This window comes from Bombus terrestris, chromosome 9 (genome assembly GCF_910591885.1).
Source record: "Bombus terrestris chromosome 9, iyBomTerr1.2, whole genome shotgun sequence".
NCBI classification, from domain to species: domain Eukaryota; kingdom Metazoa; phylum Arthropoda; class Insecta; order Hymenoptera; family Apidae; genus Bombus; species Bombus terrestris.
In genome coordinates this window covers 13,340,852-13,367,690 of record NC_063277.1, presented here as the reverse complement: position 1 = coordinate 13,367,690, position 26,839 = coordinate 13,340,852, and the positions used below count along the sequence as shown (strand labels likewise).

The following is a 26,839-nucleotide window of genomic DNA, read 5'->3' as shown; positions in this document are numbered from 1 at the left end:
TAACATAGGAACGAAGATAATCGAGTAAGTTACAAAAGCAAATAATTGAAGTAGAACTTACTTACTGGAAGAGTTTCAAGAGTTCTAGGAATTTGCAAATGCACGGGAATAAGATTGAAAGGCGGCGAGTTTCAGAAATTGCGCACGGCAATGTGAATTCTGGAAAAGTTAGTGGAAAAACACGCGGCTTGGAAACTAGAGCGTTTCCGTCCGAGCAGGAAACCGATAATAGCATCGAAGGAAGGACCTCCCCTGCAAAGGTTGGTCGTTAAAGGAATGATTTCGCTCGTTTTCTCGACGCTTTGGCTGGAAATAGCAGGAATTCGTGGTTAGTCACTTGTCCAACTTGTATTCTCCGTTTTGTACACGGAGTCGGACACTTACGTCTAATTCGCTGCGATGGTAGCAATAAGGCGTATTACGTGGTTAAATCCGATCATCATAGCGCAAATTTAGAAGATGAACTAAACGATACATTGGGAAGCGTTGATTTAAAACTACAGGCTTTCCTTTAAAATTCTTAAAAATTGAAATTAATCTCGAATCGTATAATTCATATTTAAAAACGAACGAATTCAAACTAATCGAAAGTGACGCGATGATACGAACACGTTGAAGCAAAGAGAGTTCGCAATTATATGAACGTATCGGACTAATTATCCACGACATAGAAAGAATGATTTACTCGATTAAAACGTGTTTATCTCTCGCAACTTTCCCGATTGATGCACCGGTAAGCAGCGAATCTGTGAAACAATATCTCAAAGTGTCTGTTTTTCCCTTTAATTTTTCACTGGTGAACTGAAACGATGCAAAACACATAGAAATAAAAAATGAAAAATATACAACAACGCTATGTAACAAGGACAAAGCAAAAGGATTATTACGCTCGCAATCTATCGACTATCAAAAATCGACAAAGAGCGAAATTGTAAAAACTCAAGAAAGCGCGTACCTATGATCTCCGAAAAATCCCATAAAATTGGAAAATCCAGTATGCATCGTCGTAGAGGGAACGTCATGTTTTTTAGAAAACACCAAGGCGAATGATCGCGGCGACGCAAGCGAGAGATCCATTCGATCGACAAGAGGAACGAGACTCGAGGGAAGAAAGAGGGCCCCCGGAGGACGAACTCGAGGATCCTCACGCGTGGACGATCGACCGGGAACTGAAAAGGCAGAGGGTTCGAAGGACTGTCATGCGCCCCTGATTCCGTTTCGGCCGCTGTTCAGACTCCACCCACCTTCATTCATTCACGAACGGAATTACCAGCCGCTGCTTTTCATTATTCCGGGTCTTACCGTGCAGCTTTGCATCGTGACCCGAACCGTACCCCCGGGAAAAGGGAAAGTTGCGCGGCCTGTTCGAATGTGCCGGTCGCCGATCGGGAAAGGGGAGGAAAGGGAACGTTTCCGAACAGTTCCAAGTTTCCAACAGAGTCGTAATTTTCAAAAATTCTTCACCTGGAAAATTCAACCCTTGATCGTAACTTTTTTTCAACGATTCTCATTGGAAATTTTTCTAGAGACGTTTTCCCTTGAGTCGGTCGTGGCGTACATTTATCTATTTGTGAATTTGTTATCGCTAAATTAAAGTACATATTACACGCTTTGATTATGGACGTACGTAAAAGTAAAACAAGTACATGGCAGAAAATTGTCAGAAAGTGTAAATAACAAGAAGTTATCGTCTCTTGGAAGTAGGTAAAACAAATATGACTGAAGAATGCAGTATAGCACTATTATAGCGAGCCAAGGTTGAGGAGCTTGGAGAAGCTATTATAACTCGACTGCGTTATTCGATAATAGTCGGACTGCGATTATGCTATATATCCTCAGGTTTGAGATTACCACTTTGAATTTAAGCAATCTCAAATAAATTTCTCATCCAACGTCGAGCTATCTAATTAAACCATCGCCTCGGAGAAAATTCTTCAGAAAACCCTGCACGATTCTAGAAGATAGTCTAGATAAATCATCGACTCGATAAAGAAAGAGATACGGACGAAAGAAGATAAAACAGATAGGAAAATGGAGAAAAGGGAATATTTGTAGAGTGATACGCTTTCCAGGATAAAAAGGCAACCGGAGGAAATCGGAAAGAGAAGGAGACCGTACGTGAAAAGCTCCTGTTGCCTCGTGTCACGACGTCCGGGCAAGGCAGCTGCACCTGGCGTGGCAGCTGTTAGAAACCGTCCGTTACCTGGTTCGCTAGCACCTGTTTGGATTGCGTGCTGCGTGGACCTTCGAGAACTGCCCATAGCAACACATGGCGCCGAGCACCAAAGAGCACCAGGAAGACCCTAAAGTCTGACTATTGGAGAAACGATTGAGAAGATAGATAAATTCTCATTTTGTACTCTTTATCTCACGTATACGAGTCTTTAATACGAATTTCTTTAAGCTTCGAAAGAATGTGAAAGAATCATTGTTACAAGCGATCTGTCGTTCCAACGCCAAGTACACTAAAAATTTTTTTAAAGCGATATCGAGATATAAAAAAGACTCAGAACCCTGGCAGAGATAGTTTTTCAGAAACCAAACGATCTCGATGGATTTGACGATCGGTTTGGTTCGTAAATGGCTCGTACAAAGTAAATCAGATTTCTATGGCTGTTTTCGCTCGATAACGCGATACTCTTTCGTATCTCTTTTACAAGAGAGTCCCAAATTTGCAAACGCTGTTAGAATTATCTTAAAATGTTATCCATGCGCGCGGAATTAATCCAATTTTCATCTATGGAATCGCATTGAAGTTTTCGATGAAGCAATATATCAAATACGACAAATTCCAGCTAAAATGGCTCCAGCTATAACAACATCGAAGCAACGAAACTCAATCTCGATGAATTATTTTCTTCTGAAAATAGAATTTCGGCTCATCTGTAAACTTTTTAAAATCAGCTCTTCTGCAGAGTGTGTATTCTTTCGGAAGAATTCGAGAAAATTCGACGTGACTATGTCCGTGTAGACAGTCATGGGTAACGGATAATAATAAAGGCATCGCGTGTGCATAATTATCTAGGGTATTTTCTTGGAATTAATTTCGAGCTTCGCGAGGGAAGAGCTTTTTTACCCTTCTGGCTGCTACCCCCTGCCGTGCCGCGCAGTTATTTAGGAAGCACGAGAACTTCGTCGCCGCTGACGAAAGAAGGGTTAAAAAGAAACGCGTCGCGTCGCGTTGTGACCCGGAATTCCACGGTTTTTGCGTCGCAGACTTCGTGGGATTTAAAGCTACAAGCTTTTTCGACGTTAAGCGTTCATGCAACTTGCATGTACGATATTATAAAGTCTCGTGCATCGCATTCGACAATGTATAATCGGCTATATGCTAATATGCGACAGGAAAATCGGAGACACACGAGTTACCATTGCGAAAACCAAAAGAAGGAAAGCCATCGATTTTTATCGATGATTCAGACAATAGCTTTATATCGAAAGAAATGATGTTTTTAAATAATATTTTATGTACGACTGAATTCACTCGTTAAATCTTTTAATGACATCGTAGTTTCTTTCTAATTTGCTCGTTTTTTTTTTTTTAAAGTTACATCATGATTAAAAAAAGCGGATAAGAATGAGTTACGTGCTACGACACGATGAGCTTTCAAGCGACTACGTTAGATGGCACGATTGTTATCGATCTAGCTTCTCGCTACTCTCCACGAACTCGTCTCTTTACCTTCCGCAGTGGAAAAGCTGCTACTTTTACAATAATAATGTTATCAATTAATAAAATGTCAAGTAATTTAGACGTGTCGAAAAAGAATTTACAGAGTTTTTTTACAGACACTACATACTAATTCGCTCGATTATTGCTATATCGTGACGTCTATTTCACTGATTTCATTCTCGATCACGAGTAACATGTTCCTCATTGATAATCAAGCAAGCTAATCGATACGTCACGCGAATAACTGGTGAGTCAATTACGCGATCGTTGTTATCCATGAAATTCGCTTACGTAAGGCTTCGGGCAGCTCCGAACGACAAAAGTTAGTGGTCACGTTCCCTGAGACCTATCATTATCAACAACAAACTATGGTCACGTAAAAATGGTCGAAGTTAGTACATATCCGCGTTTAAAGATTTCCTCTGTATTCCCTAACGATCATCAGTTACACATTACCATTCTGTCGGAGGAAAACGAAGAGTTTCATCATAACGTTTTTCATTGTATCGTTCGCCGTTCATGCCAATTATCGCGTCAATCTACCTTCGCGTCATGGAATTTTTTCCTCCAGTCTTGTGGAGTATCTATTACCGCGTCAACTTTATATTTCGAGCATTCGTTTCCAAACAGGCTCTTTCAATCAAGAAATACGTCATGTATCGCAATTTGAGGAAACAGGGCGTGTAAACGTCTGGTAGAGATAGGAGAGAGCGAAAAGTTTTAATACGACCGCGGAATCGGCGAGAGTCAATTCGTCCTTGCCGGTTAACGAACCCTAAACCAGAAGGGAAATACACTTTTTCAGAACGCGTCGCCGTAATTGAGCGAAGAGAAGAGGGCAAAACAGGGGTGAATGAGTGTAATTACGAGCGGGCGAGCCGATTCGAACGGCTTTCGAATGAGAAAACCGGACGGTGACCGTGGCGACGACCAACCACCGTAACTTTGTAAACCTGTTTAACGTTCGAAGGAACATCCTGGAAATACCAAACTGCTATTAACCAAAATGTTAACCACGGCGCAATTAACAGAACACATTTCCTTGCACGTTTAATTAGAACTTTTCAAGCTAAAAGGATACGTTCAAAAATATGCAACGTCACACGTAGTATCTCCAATCGTAGGTACGAAAGGCGAAGCTTAACACAAGCTTGACTTGGTAGTCACTCAGAACCGATACACTTGCAATTGAGGTCATGTCTGTCGTGGATGATCAATGATATCGAAAGATAATCGAAGCGGTTAATAAATTAAAATAATAATTGTATTTGTAGAATGTTCGGTACTTTTAATGATCCAACAAATTTATATATAAATAAGGTGTATGTTACGTAAACTGTCGGCTATAAGTATTAGAACTTTATATTTATTGGAAAGCTGAAATTTTACTTTGCTTAATACTTTACATTACGAAGCAGAAGCGATGCGAATGAAACAACAGATTGATAAAATAAGTAGAATATAAAGCAGTGAAAAGCATTGGATTTGTACTAAATATCTACAGATGTTCCAATACTTATGATTGACAGTGTACATAGATAAATACAATAGAACTTCGTTTATATGAATCTGTCAGGGGACAGATTGATTCGTATGACCAAATTTTTCTCATGTAATAAGAGTTCATCTGTTTCTTCCTATCACCTATAATTTTCTACTTAGTTAATAGAAGTTCGGTTCTTATTTAGTTCAGTATTCATATAAGAGGATTCCACGAAACATTTGCTCTTAAATACATAATAATGTTGCGAAGTTGTATCGACTGCGAAGCATAAGAGTGTGTCGCACAACGACGTGTCCCACACCTTACGTCTTATTGTTGGATGTTCCTATAAGTGGATTAACGCTCGGCGGTGGTTCAGATAAGGAGATGAGCTAAAGTTCAGATAACCAAACGCCATTAAAATTTCATCCGTAGAAATGAATTTCGTATAAACGGAGTTCCTCTGTATTACAATGTATGTGGCGAGGGAATACGCAACGGAATTCTACAGAAGAAGTATAAAATTTGCATATCGATGTTAACACGTTGAGTTAACAAGATCGATCGGCAAGTACCATGTAAGTTATATTCGAAGAGATAACAAAAAGCATATAGAAGATGCCTATCAAAGCAAAAGGCACAAACGAGGTCCTCCAATCAGCTCACCTGTACTCCAAGTAAGAAGTAACAAGGGATTCTAAGCGCGTCCCGTATCAAGAAATTAGGGGTAGCATAGAGGAGGGATAACGTAGCGTGAACAAGTCGGTTTTATTGCTTTCAACGGGAAACATCCGACGCCAGGATCACGGAAGTATTACAATAAACGAGACACGTCTCTCGAGTCGAAATACGCGAAATATTGCACGCGCTAAGGACGCTCGAGAGTATCGAAATAACGTTGCTGTTGACAGAAGGAGAGAGAGAAAGAAGGAAGGAGAGAGAAGCACGACGATAATGTGGCGGTAGAAAAGAGAATGCCGAAACAGAACAGAAAACAAGAAAAACGGATCAGAAAACTGCGAGGTCATTAAACCTAGGATTAAGTTCACGTTCAAAAGGCTGACACTTGAGGTTTCCTTTGCTCATTTCGAGATTCGAAGAAATTTGTTTCCTCGTCTGCTACAAGCGTTCCTACGTGCTCATAGAAATCTTGAATAACGTATGAAAAATTGGATAGAAAAAATCGATGAAATCGCCGCGCTCTTCCGAAATCCGATCAAACAAAACGATTTGACTTTATATTCACGCTTTTATCCTTTATCCTTCACGCTATCCTCGATAGCTATTCGCAACAGCTCTTTCTATCGTTTTCCACGTGTGCGATTTTTTCTGGCAAATTAATTTTTTACTGTGATTTTAATTCTGCACGAAAGATGTTGAATAAACGTTACTTTCCTCGACGGAAAATTCAAACATTCATCGTTAGAGAATGTATCAAGATTGACGTAGTACCGGAGGAAGGAAAAGCGAGAGAAGCCGACAAAGCTCGAACGAAGAAAAGTTGCAGCCGTCGAGTGGGCCAGAACAAAAGGTCTGCATCGGTTGCTTTTACCTCTTGTGAACGTGAAAACGTAACGAGCCACTTGGCCACGTTGCATATTCCATCGCCTGGATATCCGGACCCGTTGTTACGTAAAATCTGGTCGCAGTTCCCTTAATTAAAAGCGGCTCAATTGTCGTTTCCGACCGGCTTATTTATCAACTTTAACCTGTGTTGGCTCTAAAGGATCCAATCTGTCCTAAGATCCTTTACAGATACTCTATTTCAAAATCGTTGTTCATTTGGTTATACGAAGATGACGTTTTCCAAGGGAATAGAGAGGAAAGGATGGTTTCAGTGGAGAACGGTGGTTTCTTCATTTTCCTCGGTCAGAAGAGACGACCTCGCGACTCAAGAAGAAGGAAAACGACAGGAAACGCTGACTAATTTCCTCATTATCTCGGTGAACGGCAAATTTCAGATTTATTAACTGCGCTTGTGCAATAGACTGTGCGAATCGAGGCGGACCAGCACGGAATCGGTCACAGAAATAATGATTTAATGTGGCTAATCTCAATCCTAATCCATTCGCAAGTCCCAATTTTCTTTAGTGGAACAGCCTTCCCCAATCTTATGTTTCTTGCGTAAGTTAACCAGTTAACTGCGTTCAACGTGTATACGCGTCAATCCCAAAATCCCAATTTATTTCGGCGCGGTTATATATACTCGTCGTGTGCAATAAAAAATTACCATTTACTAGGAAAACTCAAAATTTTAGTAAAAAGTAATATAAATGACGTTTAGTGATATGTTTCCTTTATACTTTCAGTAAACCTATTATGTATTTTATAAAATAAAAATTCGATTATTTGATTATTCTCTTTGGTACGTATATCGGCTAATTCCCGAATTATTTTGTGTTTTATACCAACTGCAATAATAAAAGCAAATCAACCTTGAGGATGGCACGACCTGTGAACTGCCACTTTATGCGGTACCTTGTTTTGAAAAATACCACACTGAAATCAACTGAATTTCTTAGATCTATTTTCTTCAATTTTTCTTGTTTATAAATTTTATTACCTTTTGGCAATTTTTAAGTTTTCAGTAACCACACTTTTTTCAACAACGAACTGTGAATTTCTTATCGAATAAGAATGTAATGCTTCCCCGTTTTGCTTTACTTTTTTCATAAAATTTATAATAGGAACATTTGCCCTGCGCTCGACGTGTATACTCGTCATTGCTTCATTTCACTTGCGTATCCCGTAACGAATTTTTGAAACTAAATTCCGCAGTTAACAGGTTAATCCTTCGCAGTATCTTTGAAACTCGTCTGAATGTTGATTGAAAACCAGAATATCATACGAAAACGAATATCGATGTGAAAGCAAACGAAATACCGATCGAAGACGCGTGTCCAAAAATAACGAAAACGGAAGTGGTTTTAGAGCGTTCCAATGCTCACACGTAAACGGCTCACTGTCCGAACATTAATAAGGAGATCGCGTAAAGACCTCGAGGACGGTTAAATTCGTCGGACGAGCACGGTACAGAGGCCTTGGCACGAAGTTGTACGTGACAATCGTAAAACCGATGTAGTCCCGCTTGTATAGCGTTAATAGCGTATGAACATTTCTGACTCACCTCACGAAGCTCCTTGATCTTTAGCCCTCCCTTGCCGATTATGCATCCAGCTTGGCTCTGATGGACCAACATGCGCACGTCGATCTCGTCGCTGCCGTGTCGAGATCCATTCTGAAACCATTTCCAAGATTAACTCTCCCATCCTGTTAAGTTACGAACGTGAAATTCTCTTTGAAAGCATTCTAACTGATACTATGTGCTTACTATGCAAGCATGAATTATGTCTTCTTTTTTTTATCGCTTTCTTTTATTTTTTGTTTTCGTTTACTCGCTTCTTTACTTGGAACGATATACTTTATATATTTATAATGACAGTGTCTTTTAACTTGTATTATAAAAATTACATTGTGCACACATTCGAGTACAATATAAGGACTTATGATAATAGCTGTTTTTAAAATAGCTGGTAAATACTTATTGCACTGTACGTTTTCTACGCAATACCGAACCATTGTTTTTATCACCGATTGCTAATTAGATATACCGATCGTTTTTCTACGACGTGTACAGGGTGTTCCATGCAAGTGACAAAAAGTTGAAAAACGTACTATGAGGTAAGACATTATCTACATTTTCTACAATCCTGTAAGCTGGAACAGTATACTAATTAGCACCCTCTATATCACCGTGACAATTAGAGGACAGTTTGTTAAAAGAAAGTTAAGGTAGATACTGTCGATGGTTCGAATATCGATCGATCAAGGTGCTAATAGTTACTGAACCAGCCTTCGTATGATCTAACTATACTGGATTAACAATCTACTAAAGTAAGAAAAACATGTGAAAAGTCTCACGATTGAGTCATTTCTTTTCCCGTGTGATCCTCTTCTGGTAGCAACACTCACCTCCTCGAGATTAGGTACGACCTCGTTCAATACTTGAAGAACGGTTGGCAGATCCGAGCTGATAGTAAGCACCCTAGAATCAAAAACACTCTAACAATTATTCCGATCCTCCGTACCGACCATTACGATATTACGTGCTACACACGTTTGTTCTTCCTCGTCGAATCGTGTCGGCGAAATTTCACCCCCTTCCGTAGAAAATTAGCCGCGGAAATGTGCGAGCTGTGCTCGAGGGAACTCGAACACGAACCGAAATCCCGGGCCAATCAATTTTAGAAACCCTTCTCGTAGTCCAAAATGTATATATTTTCTCTCCTCCATTTCCATCTACTTTTCGAAATAATTTCGTTCTTCGTCGCTTTATTTCAATCCTAAATTTTCCTAATTTTGATTCTTCCGACCATAGAATTTCTTTAGTTCCATCCACGAGCGAAATTCGCGTGACGCGTCTGCCGCCGACTCATTCACAAACGATCGACTGCCTCTCGTCTCTTTCAAACGGAATGATTGACTAAACGAAATGTGGAGAGAGCCAGGACGGAAAATATCGCTTCGATAGCTACAAGAGAAGTTGCCGGCGTTCCTTTCAAAACAAATACGGAACTTCTGAAACGTCGTCCAACACAAATCAATCTGGTCCTCCCCGTCTGTTCCCGCTTTCTTTCCGTTCCCTCTTTTTAATGATCTGCTATTGACTCCGCGAGAAATTGCCAGGAATCGCATCTCGTTTCCCTTTTCGGTCTACGTCGCGAATGGAACGCGTTATTTTAACGACGAAACGCGCCAAGTTGCGCAGCAAAATGAACGATTCTCCCCGAAGCGGAAAACTTTATGAAACTCGTGATAATTTTCGAAAAGTTCTGATGTTTCTCATCCGACTGATATCGCTATCGATATGGAGAAAACGAGACGGATTTTATTCATTCCCCATGCAATTTCCAGCTATTTCATCGCGTTCCAGAGCAGAATGGCATCGTATTTTCCGATCATAGGCCAGCAGCTTTTCACGCTATGCCATTCGATCGATCGTCGAGGCTTGAATAACTTTGCGGAAGAACAAGAGGCTTGCCGAAAGTCGGAATTCCACGCCAGCACCGTTTCACGCGACTTAATTCCTTCGCTTCGTGGAAGAAAATGTGTTTCGTTCGACACGATTCGATTAATCCCGACACAATAATATATTCCAATTTCGAGATAGTGCTTGAGTGAAACTGGAATCTGCATACGTATCGACTGAATCAATCGCTCGCGGATTTGTTTTCTTAGAAAAATCGAAATCGACCGGATGGTGAGTAAATTCTCTGTCAGAACGGAGATTCGATTAACGTTCGACGTGAAGTTACTGAGATTAGCGATTTTAATGTTCGTTTAGAAGAAGCTCGAGGAAAGTCAAGGTTTTCTGTTATTCGACGAAAATACAATATAAGCTCACTGTAAGTACGAGCGATGTTATAGTATCCGTTAGTGATCGACCACACTACGTCACTAGTAACAGTCCTTTCGAGTCAAGAATTTACTGACCATCCTAATATATAATGAAAAATAAACAGTAAAAAAAAAGGAAAAGAAAAAGAAAAAAGGTCTCTTTGAACTCTATTTTAAAATTCTGTATGCTAAATATTATATCGTCCATTTGACATATTTTTCTACTGCTATTATTCTTTGTCAGTGCACTCTTTTCGATCCTTCTTCAACAAAACCGAAGCTTTCGAGATCGCTGTTCTATGCGTTAGGCATGTCGCAAGACCAAAAGCTACCAGCTTTCTCTTACGAATGGCGTTCTTTCGATGCTCTATCGCGTGATTATTTGTTAATGTTAACCATCGATTGGTAGGGTGGAGTTAGAACGAGCACAACTATATATACTTCTCGGAAGCTGAAATTTCTCCTATTTTTCTTATTGTAGCTGAAATGTGAATGCACGTTAATCTTCTTCAGACGAGCAAAATGAATTGAATCAAAACTACGTTTGTCTTCTTTTTTTTTTTTTTTTTTTTTTAAAAAAAATTCTTAGCGACGTACAATTTAATAAGAAATTAATCCAATGTTAGTACTAGTAGTCACACGTCCGATGAGAAAGGAAGTGAAACGATGCAGAATGAATCATGCGTGCAGGGCAAGTCGTACCTGAACGTAATCTAAACTTCGCAACCTAACAAAAAGAAAAAAAGAGAAAAAAAGAAATACATTTCAGAAAGATCGAGAATACCTAAGAACACGAATTTATCTATCGATCAATCACTTGATATATCGGAAGGTAGACAAAGAGTGGAGAACTGTAGCATTAAGATTCATCGAAACTTTTCTTTTGTCAGTAGTTTCCATCGACAATCGAAGCACAGGTATACGCACGACTTGTCTCCATCGCGTGACTCGACTTGTATCGCACAGCTGGTATTTTTTTCTCTCTTTCCGTCGAATTGATCCCACCCTACCAATTATAGGAACAGAACTAACGTTCACCCTACTAGTCGAGGGTTAATCATGCGCTTTTCTCCTATATATAACAGGCGCCGTCTCGCGATCATCAGACACGAGATCGTTCGATACTATATAACACGGTCGCGAGGGTACGGTTTTGTTAGCCAGCGCCGTCTGAGACCATGAAAACGGCCATCATCAGCTATTTCTCACCCTAAACGCGCTTTTCGCCCGTTTCTTTAACAATCACACACAATCGTCGATAGTTACGAACCGGAGAACCGTGTGCGTTCGTTTTGTTCGTTTCGACGAACATATCGGTCGAAAGTCATCGCCTCGAAAACGAAAGCTGATCGATGGATATCTCAGCTTCTCTATGAAACTAAAAGCTTCTCTAAGAACAAAAAAAAAAAGAAAAAAAAAGAAAAAATAGATAAACAAAAAGAGGAACTACATTTTGTCTGGCGAAAAAAAGCTTTGATCGCTAGATTTTGATCGTGAATAAGATCTATGTGCATCGATCGATGGATAGAGTGAAAAATTGTGTTAGCCGGTCTTTCCATTAAAACCTGTTACACCTACCGGAGCAAAGGAAAAAAGAGAGTTGTCCCTTTCTTTTGGAACCGTTTGGGATCGAAATATATTCCTGTTTGATCAATCTGCAATGAACGCGTACAGGTGCGGACAATCTCTAACTCTAGCTAATTGGGTCCAATTGAATTTCGGGTCCAATTGAACTGGTATCTTTCATCTCGCGATCTTCCGAATCGTTTATGTTTATGAGACGGGACTCGAGAGTGGTAGAAATCGAATGCCATTCGACTAGTTTAAATACCGTTCGATTATCATTTGTATATTTTGCATAATCTTACGATAAATTTCTATGATAACGTTAACGACATCGTTGTTGAATTTTATGTTGATTATTTACCGGCCGTAGAGATACAATAAAATCAATTATGCAAGCACCGTATGCATTCTAAAACGAGGAAGGTTTAGGTTCGGTTAATAATTCCGCTGGTCTACGTGCCACGAGGCTGTCAATGTGCATTTTAAAGCGGCGTTAATATTCCTCGATCATAAATAATTAATGATTACTTGTCACTGTGAAAATTATGGATGCGATATTCGACTAGTAATCGTAGTTCACGATAGTCGAACGATGTTTAATTATAAACGAAAATATACCTACTTTACATAAATCAGATACCAAAGTTGGTAAGGAATTACTACAAATTTCCGAAAGAATAAAGAAAAGAAAAAATAAGTAAGGGAGGAAAACGTATTCCGATATTTTGGTTAGATTGGTTGGCCTTTAAGTTAATATATTTAAAAAAAATATTCGAATTGCGAATAGAAGAGTATTTAAAGCAGCTTGAAGGATATTTACGAAGACGACCGAACGATAAAAATAATCTACAGCCGTAGCACGTGACGTCCTGGAACGAGAAAGAGACCAATAAGCATGATTTTCACGAAACTGGCAGTATAAATCATAATTATTTGCAATTTCCAACGAAAAATAAATGACATAACTACTTCATAACTACTTTAATCGATTCCTAAAACGCATTGATTTTAAACCTTGACCGAAGTCTAAAGTCTGTTAAAAAACACATTCGATGTGTCTACCAATCTCGTAAATTGCCTTGTATTTCACACTCAATCGTATTAATAACGCTTGTTAAGTGCGTTGGCTGCGAATGGAAAATAATCAGGTATAAGCCGCGTTCGTTAAATCCCATAAGCATAAATCTCGCAGTATCTTGACCCATTCGTTGCTGACTCACGAAGAAAGATAAGGATAAGAAAAATTCATTGATTTCTAATAAAATCTAGACGGTAGTCCCGCCGAACGATTTACACCTAAAGGAGCGCCTAAAGTGCTTTCGACGAGCACCCAAGTGTGTACCAAAGCGAGTACAGCAACAAAAGGGTTGCGATCAAGGTCGAGACTAGACACGGGTCACAGCAGATCGGTAATGACTTTCGACTCGCGGACAATTCGTTAATCATGCCGGCAAATCTCTGCCAGGATGATGATGGTCAGTGGTGCGTTGATCAGTGGGACGTACCTAAAAAGTAAGCGTGACATATCGACGTTAAGCGTGGAATCGGCAGATTTACCGCCTCGTTCCACGGATTAGCATCCGTGTTAGCCACAAAAATTAGAGATAAAGAAAGGAGAGAAAGGAAAAGAGAGACGTTGTCCGCGCACGCGAGACGATCAAAAACGAACAAAACAGAGACAGACCAGAAAAAAAACAGAACAAAAAAACAGAGAGAGAGACTGCACCAGAGACACAGAGATGACATTAGATCGGAGGAATAGGTGAAAGGTGAGAATAAGAAAGGTTTCGTACGCGTGTCGGGATGATTGCAAATCGACTGTGTTTCGTTGCTTCCTGGATAAAAGCAGAAAAACGATGCTGCGTGTCCTCGCGTCTCCTTCATTGGAGAACTTGTTCGTCGTCGTGACGAATCTTGCCTTGAATTCGCAAAAGCAGGACAAACTTTTGGCTAGAGAATCTGTTATTCCTCTAATACTGATTATATACGCTAAGAACGCATTTGCTCTGGATGTTCTATCGTTTGTAACGTCGCAACTCTCGGTAGCTAGGCGTCGCTCGTAGGTATCAATACAGAATTCCTAACGAGAACGAAGGAGAAGGAAGACGGACAGAAGCGGCAAGGCTAACAAAGAAGCAAGAAGCGCGAGGAGTACTGCTCCCTCCCCTCTCGATGGACCTTCAATTTACTCTGCTTGATCGCAACAACGAAAGCTTCGAAGGCTACCGTGGATGCAAAGACAGAAAGAGACAGACGTAGTAGAATTCAGGATACGAAGACAGAAGAGGAATATGTAGATGGGATGGAAAAGGACGGAGGACATGCAACCACAGGTGATGGCAGGTGCAGTCACGAGAAACGTGTGCTCGGTTTATCGCGCGTGTTCCTCGTTCGAAAGCTCGCGCAGACTCGGCTCTTCGCTCTCGGGCGATGAATCATCGCGCAACGATGTCGGAGACGCTGGTCGAGGACACGTACAAGGTTGAGAGAGGAGCAGACAAGGAGAGGAACGAAGAAGGAACGAACGGATACAGGCGATTCGGACAAAAAGGCAGAGGCGAGAAAGAAGGGTAAAAGAGAAACTGGTACACTAAAGACTGTGTAGTAGAGAAACGTGGACAAAGAGTATTACAGAGAAAGAAGAAAGGAAAGAAAGAAGTAGAAAGTGATGGTGAAAAAAGACAGACAGACAGACAAGCAGAAAAGAAAAGAATCATCAACAGAGAGAACGTCGTTGTCGTTCGACTTTAAAAACAGCACAGCGATCCACGTGTCGCTGTCATTTAGGTATTTTTGTAATTAGAGACAAAGAAAAATAAGACATTAAGTAGTGGTGTTGGTCATTACCGTTCGGGTCCGGGGCAATCGGGTACAATGATTGAGGCTTTGTACTGTCGGGCCGTGGTGGTTGGTGGTTGGTTCATTGGTGGTTGGTTGGTGGTTGTTGTCGATTGTTGGTAGGGTGGTCCATTTGCCGATCGAGTCAGGGTCCGTCGTTCCGGGCAGGGCAACGGCAGGGCAACGGCAGGGCAACACCAGGGGGGCAACGCCGGGGTTGGGGCGGGGCCAGGGCACAAATCATCAACCAAGTTAGACATCACGTCTTTCACGGCTGGATTAATTTTCGCGGCTTAATCTTCTAACCCCTTGTCTCTTTCCATTCTACTTTACGGGTTGCGTGAATTGTTCGTGCAACCCATCCCACCCAGAAATTCTGTTTTTCCCCGTGACTATTGCGTTTGTTTCCTTTTTCGAGTCGCGCGATCGATCGGAGAAATATTTGCAAGGTGCAATGTGTGGTATTATGTGTTCTATTAACGTACGTTTCTCGTAAACTCTCCGAGTGAAACCGCGTTGGAAATGGCGACAGTCCGATGAAAATTCTAGCCACGCTAATGGAGAATGAAATCGGTAAGAGAAATGATTTACAAGTGACTGTGAGGACGATCTTGCCGTCTTCGACGGAAAATACAAGAAAATACAACCCCATTGTCCGCAGCGGATCAACGCCCATTATTTCCACGTTGCTGTAAATATTCTGAAAACGGCATTCATTGCCATACCTCACCCCCTTCCCCTTCCCATCGTTCTTTCCCTCTTTCAGCAGTTAATTGACGCCGGCTGAACCTCGAGGCCGATTCTCGCGGCATTTCAATTGCTAACGAAGTCGCTTAAGCGTGGCTAATTAGAGGAAGTTTTAATAATTAACATGCAATTTCGCGAAGAACTCCGGTCTTCCTCCTTTGAGCTCTATAAGCCACCACGTACTCGAATTATGAATCGGCTGGTCGGCGTGTTTTATCACGATCGTGACAAGTGTTAATCCCTTGACTGGAGATTAGTAGTTTTCTCTGACGAATTTAATCCAGCCCTAGGCGACAGGACATTCTCTGATTATTCATCAACCCTTTGCATAACTTCGTTTGTACGCTAAACTTTAATGAAAAGCAAGCTTCGTCTTCTTATCGTGCCTACTAAACTAAGCGTGTCACGCTTCCGACTTTCGTCCAACCTTCTTCGTTTAATGGACTTTAAAAAAGAAGATTCCTAACCCACTAGTGGGGCGAAAGTACCACCCAATGAAACGATCGCTTGCAAATATTTCTCCATCCACGCCAACTTGGCGAAATTTTTCTCCTCGAGGTCCTCGTCGGCCAGCTTCAATCGGCCGACGTAGTTCGAGCATAAGATTCCCTCGTTCGTTTTAAACGAGGGATACACGCTGCAGGGAACTCGTCGCGAAAGGGGACGCAACCAGCGGCGCAACATCGAGCGGACGGTAAAAATGTTTCCCGGCGAAACACGATTATCCCCAGAGATTTTTCTTTCTCTCGCTCCTCGGATTATATACCTCCTGGCCTTCCACCTTTCGGGTCACGCAGAAAGCCGCGTCATCTATGAAACTCGACGAACACGCGAGCTCAGAAGCGAACGAACCGCCTCTGGCACGATTGTACGTACGACCAGGGACAAGATCGAGTGGGGATGGCTGGTTTGCGGTTGGTTAATTTCGCGTTTACTTCGTTGCCGCTCAGAATTATTTGCTAAGATGACGTTTTTTTATGGGCTGCTCGTTCGATTCTTTCGAGAAAAACGAATACGACGACTGAGAAGCTTCGTGTGCGTTCCTACGAGATACTGGATAAAACTGCAACTAACGAGAGATAAGCAGTTAAGCAATAATTAAGAGTTTCTTACAGATTCCTCCGTGTTCGTTCGCTACATTCTGTGTCCGTTCTTGAAGAGATAAACCAACATGCATAATTCTCAAGTCCCGACTTTTAAATCGATCGAACGCATTCGCTGTGTCGAATCCACTCTATTTTGTCCCTGAGTCTGCGAGTTCTCAACGTTTTCACGTTTTATCGTGTGAAACTGATTCGCTGGTATTGGTTGCACTTCGTATTTAAAAAGGCACGCACAAAGACACACTAACGAACCGTGTATACGACGATGGTTTGCTCGATTTTTACAGATCGTTCGTTCGGACCTATTCGCTCGATAAGAATGATCGAAACGCGAGCTTCAAGTACGACGATATTCGAGCTCTCGTTTAGAAGCTGTTTCGCGCGAATGCCAGCAATCTACCGTACGAACGATCGCTGGAAACGCTTGTAATCGTTGTAATTTCGTTATCCGCGATTCGTGAAACTGTTCGGGGGCTGGCTTCTTCGATTTATCGCGCGCTATGCAACACGAAGTTGCGAACCTTTGCTTCGTCGTGTCCCTCCGATGTTCTGGTTCGTGCGGGGTGAGTCTCGTCGGCGTCTCAAGGTCGGTGGAAAAAACACCGAGGCGAACAATCGGTGTTGCGCAAGAAATCGATCGAGAAACTCGTGAGTGTAATGCCTGTTACGTGCTCGACCGAACTGAACGATCGTGGGTCGTAATTAACAGATTGAAATTCAATTTTAGATAAGAAAAAAATCCTGCTCAAATAAATTATTATACGAACAATTAGACTACTAATCGTATTTTCCTTTTGCTTGGGAATTCTAACGGATCGTCAACGGAGTTGAGTTTAGCTTTGAAATAAGCCTGCGAATGAGATTTACACCGTATTGCAAATGTATTCGTTCCGATTCATTAGCACCGTTAATTAATCCTTTCGAGATGAGATCGAAAGGGTTGGATCAGGAGGCGTGTGCAACAGGCTTTACTCGAGTCGCATCTTTAATCGATCGTTCAGGGTCGGCTGCGGTTTCACGCCCACGCGCTTTTCTCGGACCACGAGTCGCGCAAAGTCGTTTTCCAAAAACGGTCGAGAACAGGGAAACAAATCATCGTGTCGGTCAAGCGAACGCAAATTTTGCGGGAAACGAAGGGAACTTTCCAGTTGAAGAAATAAAATGCGTGATGAAGATATTTCGTACGTGTGTGTGTATGTATGTATATACTGCATATCTTTTCTGTCGTATGTGTTAAAAAGGAACGGTTTCAAAGCCTTCTAAACAAAATAATAATAATGATAATGATAATAATAACAGTCTGCTAGATTGGCTAATAAAAAAACGGGCTGCTACGCTCGAGAAAAAGAGACAGAGAGAGAAAGAGAGAGAGAGAGAAAACGCTGTACCTCGGAGCTAACACGATTCTCGTTTGCACACACGTTGCAGAAATACACTCATCGGAGCCTCCCTAAACATTCCAGCTAATCGGAGAACTCGATCGATCGACGATAGTCACATGGTCGCCTCTAGAACTTCGCACGATAGATTAGTTAACGAGAACGGAGCAAGAAGCTCGTGAAAATACGATGATTCTCCGCCGAAAATCAAACATTTGATTAACTAAGACTATCCGAAATTATATATCCGCCACGGTTATTTCGTCGTTGAAAATTCGTTCTCACGATCTTCTTGTCTAACATTTTATCTCTTTTCTTTCCAATCGTTTACTCGGCTTCTTCTGTCTCTCGTACTTGTCCCCCGAAACACGGACGAACGATAGAGAGAACAAGATCGAGGGGAACGGAATCGACGGAAACGGAAGAAGCAACGGCTTACCTGACTTCTCAGTTTGGTGATATTCTGGCCACCTTTGCCGATTATCGAACCGGCTACCTGTAACATACAATCGTTTTTTCCATAAGAACTGTCCTTTTAATTCGATATCAAAGCGAAGAATCTCTCGAAAAAATATACTTCGAGCTACCTTCTCTCATATTTGATACCGATCGATCCTGCGATATCGTAATATTGCAATATCGAGCACGTACGATCAGCGACATAGCCAATAGCCACAAGTATCGACTACATTATCGATCGTGTACGGGCACGTTTTTACGCGACCAATTCTTTCATGGAATCTGGCGTCAAATAAAATCGAGTATGCTGACTCAAGTTCTCGGCCTCGACATACAGCCACGGGGGATGGAGCAGACGCATGCTCCAATTTCGTTCGTCTTGCACGATTTTTGTGGGAACGGCCGCGAATCCAACCACGGAGAAGGTCGATCGTTTCTCGATCGGTTGAATGCGCGCCGCTGGCCACGTTCCAGCGATTAGCGACGATAAGTTACAGCCGCGAGCCGATTGCAACACAGCACGGGCGGAAAACGCAGCGCGCGATAATTACGTTCTCTCCGCGATGGTGAATGAGATCACTCTCGAAAGGAGCGATCCATCGATCGACCCTGACACCGACAGCCGTTTTCGCGGAGTCTTCGATCGCGTGTCTCGGTCGGGCCGCAATCGACATTGTACTCGGTCGTTGGTGCGCGACCGATCTCGAGCCGCGATCGAACACAACGAGAACGAAATCGACCTGACTGCCGGTGAAATTGACAGGAGATAAATGCAGTCACCAAATGAGCTGCTCCTTTGTACCTCGATCCCCTGCTGGGATGCACGTTTCCCCTTTCTTCGAGATGCAATCTCGGTTTATTAAGACGCCAGATATTGCACGGTGAATTTCGATATGGAACGTGATATTCAACATAGTTTCCTTTTATGTCTCTCTGCTGTGCGTGAAGACTTTTTCTTCCGACCAGTCACAAAGCTTAATATCTTTTAAAAGGACGATGTTTCGAAAATGAATTACCGAGATACGTAGAATCGAAGCAATCGTGAATGTTCGTGTTAAAGAAACGTACAAGTAGAAACAGCGTAGAAGTTTTAAAGTGTCTAACGATTAACTTAATATTAGATATATTTGCAAGCAAAGTAGTGAAAAATATCTGGTCATTTTCACTTACACCAAACGTACCTTTTGAGCTTTTTATAAAGAATTCTAAGATTGCAAACGTTTTAGATATTCCGGAAAGAATTTCAAAATTTCCGTCTAGCTGCGAGGTATCCCGTCAGGATTTCGAGAATTTTCCCGGAGGAAAGAAAGCGGAAGGAAATCCGATAGCGGTTCGTCGAGCGCAGCGACAATGACCGGAAGAACTCAGCGTTCCGCGATTGCGAACGTGCCGACACCAAGTTACAACACGGTATGGCAAGCCGCTTTTACTTCGCCAACGATGTGTACGCGATCGCCAACAGACCGCTGGAAAATTGTACACGTGGGAAAATAAAACTTGGCAGCATCTAGATGCACAGCCAAGCCTTATCTGGTCGTAAGAAATACGGTTGCAAGAAGGACGTATCTTACGCGAACTTATTTGGAAATTCAACTGTGAAGAATATTTGGCGGAAAAGCGTATTGTTCTCCACCGCATTGCATACTTTTCATTTGTCGCAGTGAAAGGTAAAAGTGAAAGTTTCTTCTAAAATAATTTCTTTCCAATCCTCGTTACAAACGTTGTCGCCACTTTCCAGATTCTCGTTCCTTCTTTCCTTCCTCCTATTTTCATGACAGTGTATTTCTTTTTATCCAAGATGTATTCTGAAGTTTAATTACGACCGTCCACATCTTTCCCACTGTTACGAATGCATAGTCTCTTAGATTATTTGGTAATTCAATTTACATTACATCAGTGTAATAAAAATTCATTTAGACTACGAAAATGAATTCAATCTGCAATTACTGCTTAACGAAGACTCGAATATTTTTCTACTTCGCAATAGCAACGGATTTAAAATAAACCGACGGGAAAATCAACACTAGAACTACAACGCCTGTCAAAATGACTGGCTTTATATTTTTATTTTAAAATTTCTACTTCATGTTACATTTTCTTCCTGCAGTGATGTAATGACCTATGTAGCTATAACTAAGGGAACGATATAATAAATTTTATTTTCTTTCTATTCATTCAAAATCAAAATAATTTTTTATCATGGCTATATATCGTGTCCAAATGACTGGTACATGTTAAAACGTAAAAGAGTCTTACAATCTGTTTACCGAAACCGAATTAATCAGTTTCCTCGTTTTGTACAACTTTCCATATGTCTTTCGAATTTTTACTACGTGTCATTCGATATGAAGGTATCAATTATCAGAAAAATTCCGGATCGATCATGATGCTGACGCTAGAACTACCACACCAGCCAAAATGACTGCTTTTACAATTTTGTAAATGTTCCAACCCTCATTCAGGAATCATGGTCCCAAGTGGGTTAATAATATAAAAAATGTACTACATAACATGCAATCCCTTTCATGAAAAAGTAATAAATCAATAAATATAAAAATATGCTATTATTGCGTATTATTTAAAAACCAGTCATTTCGACCGATTTCGGCAGAAATAGCTTCGCTTTAACTGTCGATGATTCTACCGTTAATTATACGTCGATATCGCTTAAAGTCGATGGCCTTCGAAATTTTGTCGAAATCAGAAATTTGAAAGTACTCAAAGCAAAGTCTTTTTAAAAAAGTAGAAAGTACATTACGTGGTTTCTCCCGACTATTTATGTAATCGTTCGCTTCGATTCACGGATACTCAAATATCGACTTTCATAGAAGATCGGATGATCGATTCATCGACTGAGGTTCGACTTGAAAACTGGTTTCGCAAGATGGGATTTGAAACCGATAAAATCTTACCTTGCTGGGGATCAGAAGACGAAGCTCATCGTCACCCTGTCTGTAACGCTTGTGAGGACTTGTCGGTCCTCCTGAACCTGTCATAGTGCCTGCATCAGCTTCTCTCTTCATTATTTCTGCAACAAAAATATCGATCGACTGTTTAGTATATATCACCATTGCGTTATAAATTGTCGTATATACGCGAAAAAATTGATTGTACCGCGAATAAGTTTGCAAAAAACTAATTTTTCTGATATGCATTTATCATATGCTTACGAAACATAAACAGGCTGAAAAAGCAGGAAATGATAACGTCGGATGTTAATTGTACACTGAATATTCGAATATCTCGATTTAAAACGTAGAAATCCTTCTTATCGCGATTGAAAGAAATAAATGCTGTCGCAAGAAATTAAATATTAATCGGGGACAGAGTTTCACACACTTTTAAAACCAGCGTTGCAACGTTCGAAGCTAACGAGTTAATTCTTGCCTACTTATTGTGTGATTGCATTACCTTGGATAATATAACAAAAACTAGCGAAGCGATTCGAGACCGGACGTACGTCACGTGCCTGAATTCACCCCCCGAACCGAGAGAAATCATGTTCCCCCTCGATTTTCAGCCACGCACGCGTTCCGGAAACAACAGCGGCGACGCGGACCGCAATTCGTAATAAACCTATAAACATGTTTCGTATTCGCGTAACCGTTTGTTTGCGGGGGGCTGAACGCTATGTAATTCACTGTCCGTTAAATCGGCTCGGTCGGTTTAATGACGTGGATAGCACGGGAAATCGATGTAACTCGGACACATTCGCGATTAAACGACCAAACTATCCCTGAATTTGTTCCACGTTCGTCAACCTTGAACAGTTGGACGTAACAGGTTCGCTGTATAGGTAGTTTCCGCGTGTGAAACGTGCCTGGTATTCCTCGTTAAGTAGACCAAAGGCCACGATTGCGTTAATGTTTTATTTATGTACACGCATTTTTTTTTTTCTTCTTTTAATTCATGTTATTCGCTGTTGCTTAGCAATGCGATTATAAAAAGCTATTCCACGGATTTATAACATACTTCTTTGCGACAATATTTCTCCTTCTGTCGATATCTCATAACTTTTTAATGTTTAAAAAAGTTGAAGTATTTATATCATTATGATTGACTTGTTGCCTTTCTCAGATCATCGCTATCTTTATTGTCTTTCTGATTTATTTAACAGGTCTCTATAACGTATCTATTATCGTAATACGTATATTTTTTCTACGTTATTTTCTGGCACAGTTTTGCGTCATATAGTATAGTGAATAATTAATCATTCTACATAATTCACGATGCGACAGATAATAAATGTATTTCAGAAATAAGACGAGGAAACAAGTGGCAAGACAGAAACTTCTCACACCGATCAAAGTATGCGAAATTCTCGCAAAAAACACAGATCAGTTACAACGGATTTATATCGCGACCAGCGCTATTAATTCGGCCAAAGCAAACGATATTTCCTTTCCGCGTGCCGTGGGATGCTTGAAGCGCGCGAGTCCCTGAGTCACCGAGATTCATGAGGCGATTAGGGCTTCGAAATTGCTTCCTTCCGATCGCCGCGAGCGTCGTATTACCGGCGATAAACCAGAAAAATCTGGCAATTCTGGCAATTGAGAGTACGTCAGATTTCTGTCGCTGGCAAACGAAATTTCTTCTGCCTTCGTGGAATTAGCTTCTTTGGCTATGAAATAATAAAACTCGCGAGAATCGAGCGGAACAGTGATATCGAATGTAAGTAGGTCTTCTTCTTTGTCTTGCGTTTTAAAGAAATGCCAAAGCACGAAGAGAAGTTCAAGAACGGGGACGAGGACAATAAAAACAGAATACGTAGAACGAAAGGCGAGGCTAGTTCCAAAGTTGAAGAATAATAAAGCTTTGCATAGTCTCTCTTCGGCGTATCGATGCCAAGCATACGCCGTATGAAATCATACAGAGATGTTTAACTGTGCTCGAGCTCTTTGCTGGCAAATTCCAAAAAATATGACGAATTTCAGATATGTTATCGAGTTCCGCGCATCGATTTCCACGAAATATATTTCTGCATAGACAGCGAATATATCTCCGCAAAATATCATAGCCTCGCGACGATACTATCATATAAAATATACGAAATTCTATATCGATAATGCGTTGTATTGCACAGTTTTAAATAATACCATAAATAAATAATACTATACACTTTTTATGGAAAAGCAAGCTCGAGCTTTCTACTATTTACAGAAAATAATTGAAACGAACAAACCGAATCGTCATAAGTCGCCATTTGTACGACGAATACGGTGTGGAAATTGAAAAAAAAAGCGAAGAAACGTCGGCAGAAGGAACGAATGGACAGGACGAATCGATAGTCGACCGGTCGACACGCGACGTTAATAATTTACCGGGGCGATTCGTAGGCGAAGGGTGACCAGCGACCCGTGCGCGCGATTCGTCGTTTCGATTTCATTGCGGTGATGGGAAGAGACGACGGGAAAAGCGCAAAAGGAACAGGAGGCGGTGGCGTTCGTTCGCGGCTCGTTAAAGAATCACGAGGCACGAAACCTGCGTCACGGAAACCGGCTTGAGCAACAGAATACGCAATCGTCAACGATCGCATCGTTAAAGAACACTAACGGACGTTTCAATTTTCTATATCGTGGAACGTTAACGACAGTGACGTTGCACACTATTGACAATTTCCAAATATAAAGCTCATGTTTCGGTTTTAATCCGATTGACGATTTTCCACGCGGCAAACGTGCATTGAAGTGACTATTGACTATACGCGACTGCGGATAAATATCGTGATCGATGCGACTACAAATAGAGAAACGTTCGTCGAAAATAACAATTTCAAAACCGACGACGTGACTAAAAGCTACAAACGACTTTGAAAAGCTACGGATTTTCAGCGGATGTAACGATTTCGAAAACAAAGAGACGTAGAAGATTGAAAAATTACCTGGCTGAAAAAGAATCCGCAACGATAGGCTCGCGAGATTGATGTTTCGTAATTAATAAATTATTTAATAAACCGATTTCTCGATAGAAATTCATATAGGCCGATTGTAAATTTCTCACTTTGCCGTAAATGAAGTTGCAAATATGTATCTAGATCGAAGAAATCGTAGGTCAGATCAGAGTTAAAAATTGAGATGGTATTGAACAATTTCAACCATGTCATTTGATGAGGTTGAGATACTCCAGGGAACGCTGACACTTTGTTTCCTTTCTTTATATTTTCCAGCGTGTTCGAGGAATGATGAATATTAATGTCTCCGATTCTTCGCGGCGAATTCGTTCGCTTTGACAATGTTGTTTGCCAGCCACGGTCCCGTTGCCGTGTGAATTTTTCGTTAAAAACACGGAGGCAATTTCCTGCGCTGTCGAACAGCCGGAAACATTTTCGTCCACGCGATAACTCGATCAATTCCCGCCGTCTCGCGTGATGCATTCGATCTCGACGAGGCATTCGATCAAACGATTTCAATCCTCTTCGTGGAAACGATCGGAAAAGAACGCGAGTATGAAATATCGCTGTTGGTTCTCTTTAAGGAACGCTCGTGTATCTGCTACTGTGAATTTTTCCTAAATGGAACGACTTTTAAGCTGCCCGTTAACATGAAAGTCGCGAAGAAATACACGGCACTGAAGTTACGTGGTGTGACCGATCATGGACCGCTCGTTTCTCCTAACTACAAGATTTATTTTTACTAGCGCCATCGTGTTTTCAACAAACAAGCAGCGTGCGTGACCAGACCGTGTCGTGACACGAACTCGAAAAGACCTCCTACGTTTCTGGTCGTCCGACCATTACCGTAAGGGTGGAACAGGGGGTGGATCAGTCGATCGTTGTGCACGAGGGGCCAAGCGAATGATAAAATAATGGGTCGTGGGTAATTTCCACGTAACGCGTCGATTCCGAAGCACGTTTGAATTTGCGAACATATTTTTCAAATAAAAAATATACGAATTAATTCGAGAAAAAAGGAAATAAATTAAGTTTAATAAATCCCTGTATCTATCTCGATCTACGATCACAGTGTGTATTCGATAGAAGAGAAAGTCGATTACGCGCAGTCCCAAACGATACAATATTTATCAATTATTCAGCAAAAACTCGATTTATCGGTCTCATTTTAGCGACACGTGCCGTCCGCTCGACCATAGAAAGCCAAAAAGAAAGAATAAAGGGGAAAAGACAGAGAGGGAAAGAACGTGAAGAGAAAGGGATGAAAAGGGGCGCCATAGAGTCTGCAACGAGGGTAGCGTGAGGCGCCGAAGAGTCCACTGTCGGCAGCACTGCATCGACTAACTAGTCCATAACCAGTCCGCACGCCACTCCAAAGGGTTGCTGGTCTGATATATAGGGGCACAGGATGGAGGGCATCAAAGCCAGGTCGAAGGGGAGACCGCAATTAGGAACTGGGAGCAGCTTAAACTCGCTAAACCTGACGCGGGAATTTGAACTTGATGAACTTTCGACGGGTCTATGAAACGCAACCGCATGTATACCATAATATCTGCGATTTATACAGGGTGAAGTGAAAGTGATGTGTAACCCTGAGTTTAGATTCTTGTGAGAGGGAATTATCAGAGTTTTACCCGTCAACTTGAAGTTTCAAACTGTTTGATACGTTTTCAGCACGGATGTACCGTAAATTGTAGTAGCACAGGCCGAAAAGGATGCGGTTTCGCGAAACCACACGTGTTACGCAAAAGTAAATTGAACAATGTAAAATGACAAATTCTCGATATTTTATTTTTGTCTGATTTTTATTTCTGTAGTTAAATTGCAAATTATTGAAAATTCTCGTTCCCTTTCGTTTAAAATAAATTGTTACTTGTATTAAAGAAACATGGACCGATGATAACGCGTGCCGAGCTTTCACTTTTTCAAACGAATATGATATTTTGCCTTAAGTGGATTATACTTTCGTTGTTTGAACGAAGCAACTATTTCACGCAAGCCTGCAAATATCAGCCAACGAATCCTCGTTGCAAGTCAAACGCACCTGTATTTAATCTCTTCAGCACGAGCGTTGACCGCAGTCGACATACATCGAATAAGTATGTAAATCATTTGGACAGAACGTACGAAAGATAAAAAATTATTATATAATCACAGACGTAATTCAAATTTTGTGAAAACACAGCATAATTTTTATCATTATTTTTGTTATTACTTAAAATATTATTCCCCGTTTTCCGTAATGTGTTATTCCGAACGACTGCCACGATTCGCGTTATTCTATTCATCGGAAGGAGCGCTCTG

The 26,839-nt window shown here is 41.2% G+C and overlaps 1 protein-coding gene across 7 annotated transcripts in view; it reads right to left on the bottom strand.

Annotated features, from left to right (window-relative positions):
* LOC100644810 (heterogeneous nuclear ribonucleoprotein K) overlaps positions 1 to 26,839 on the bottom strand; it is a 93,434-nt gene that overhangs the window by 22,979 nt on the left and 43,616 nt on the right. For 6 of the 7 annotated variants that reach the window (XM_012311982.3, XM_020864399.2, XM_048408454.1 and 3 more), the window contains 5 exons: positions 21,558 to 21,673; positions 18,626 to 18,682; positions 14,967 to 15,010; positions 9,078 to 9,201; positions 8,284 to 8,394 (listed from right to left, as the gene is read on the bottom strand). In XM_012311982.3, the coding sequence (XP_012167372.2) occupies positions 8,284 to 8,394; positions 9,078 to 9,201; positions 14,967 to 15,010; positions 18,626 to 18,682; positions 21,558 to 21,668 (447 nt within the window). In that variant the 5' untranslated portion in view covers positions 21,669 to 21,673. The remainder of the gene's footprint in view (positions 1 to 8,283; positions 8,395 to 9,077; positions 9,202 to 14,966; positions 15,011 to 18,625; positions 18,683 to 21,557; positions 21,674 to 26,839) is intronic. The other variant, XM_048408455.1, reaches the window with a different exon arrangement.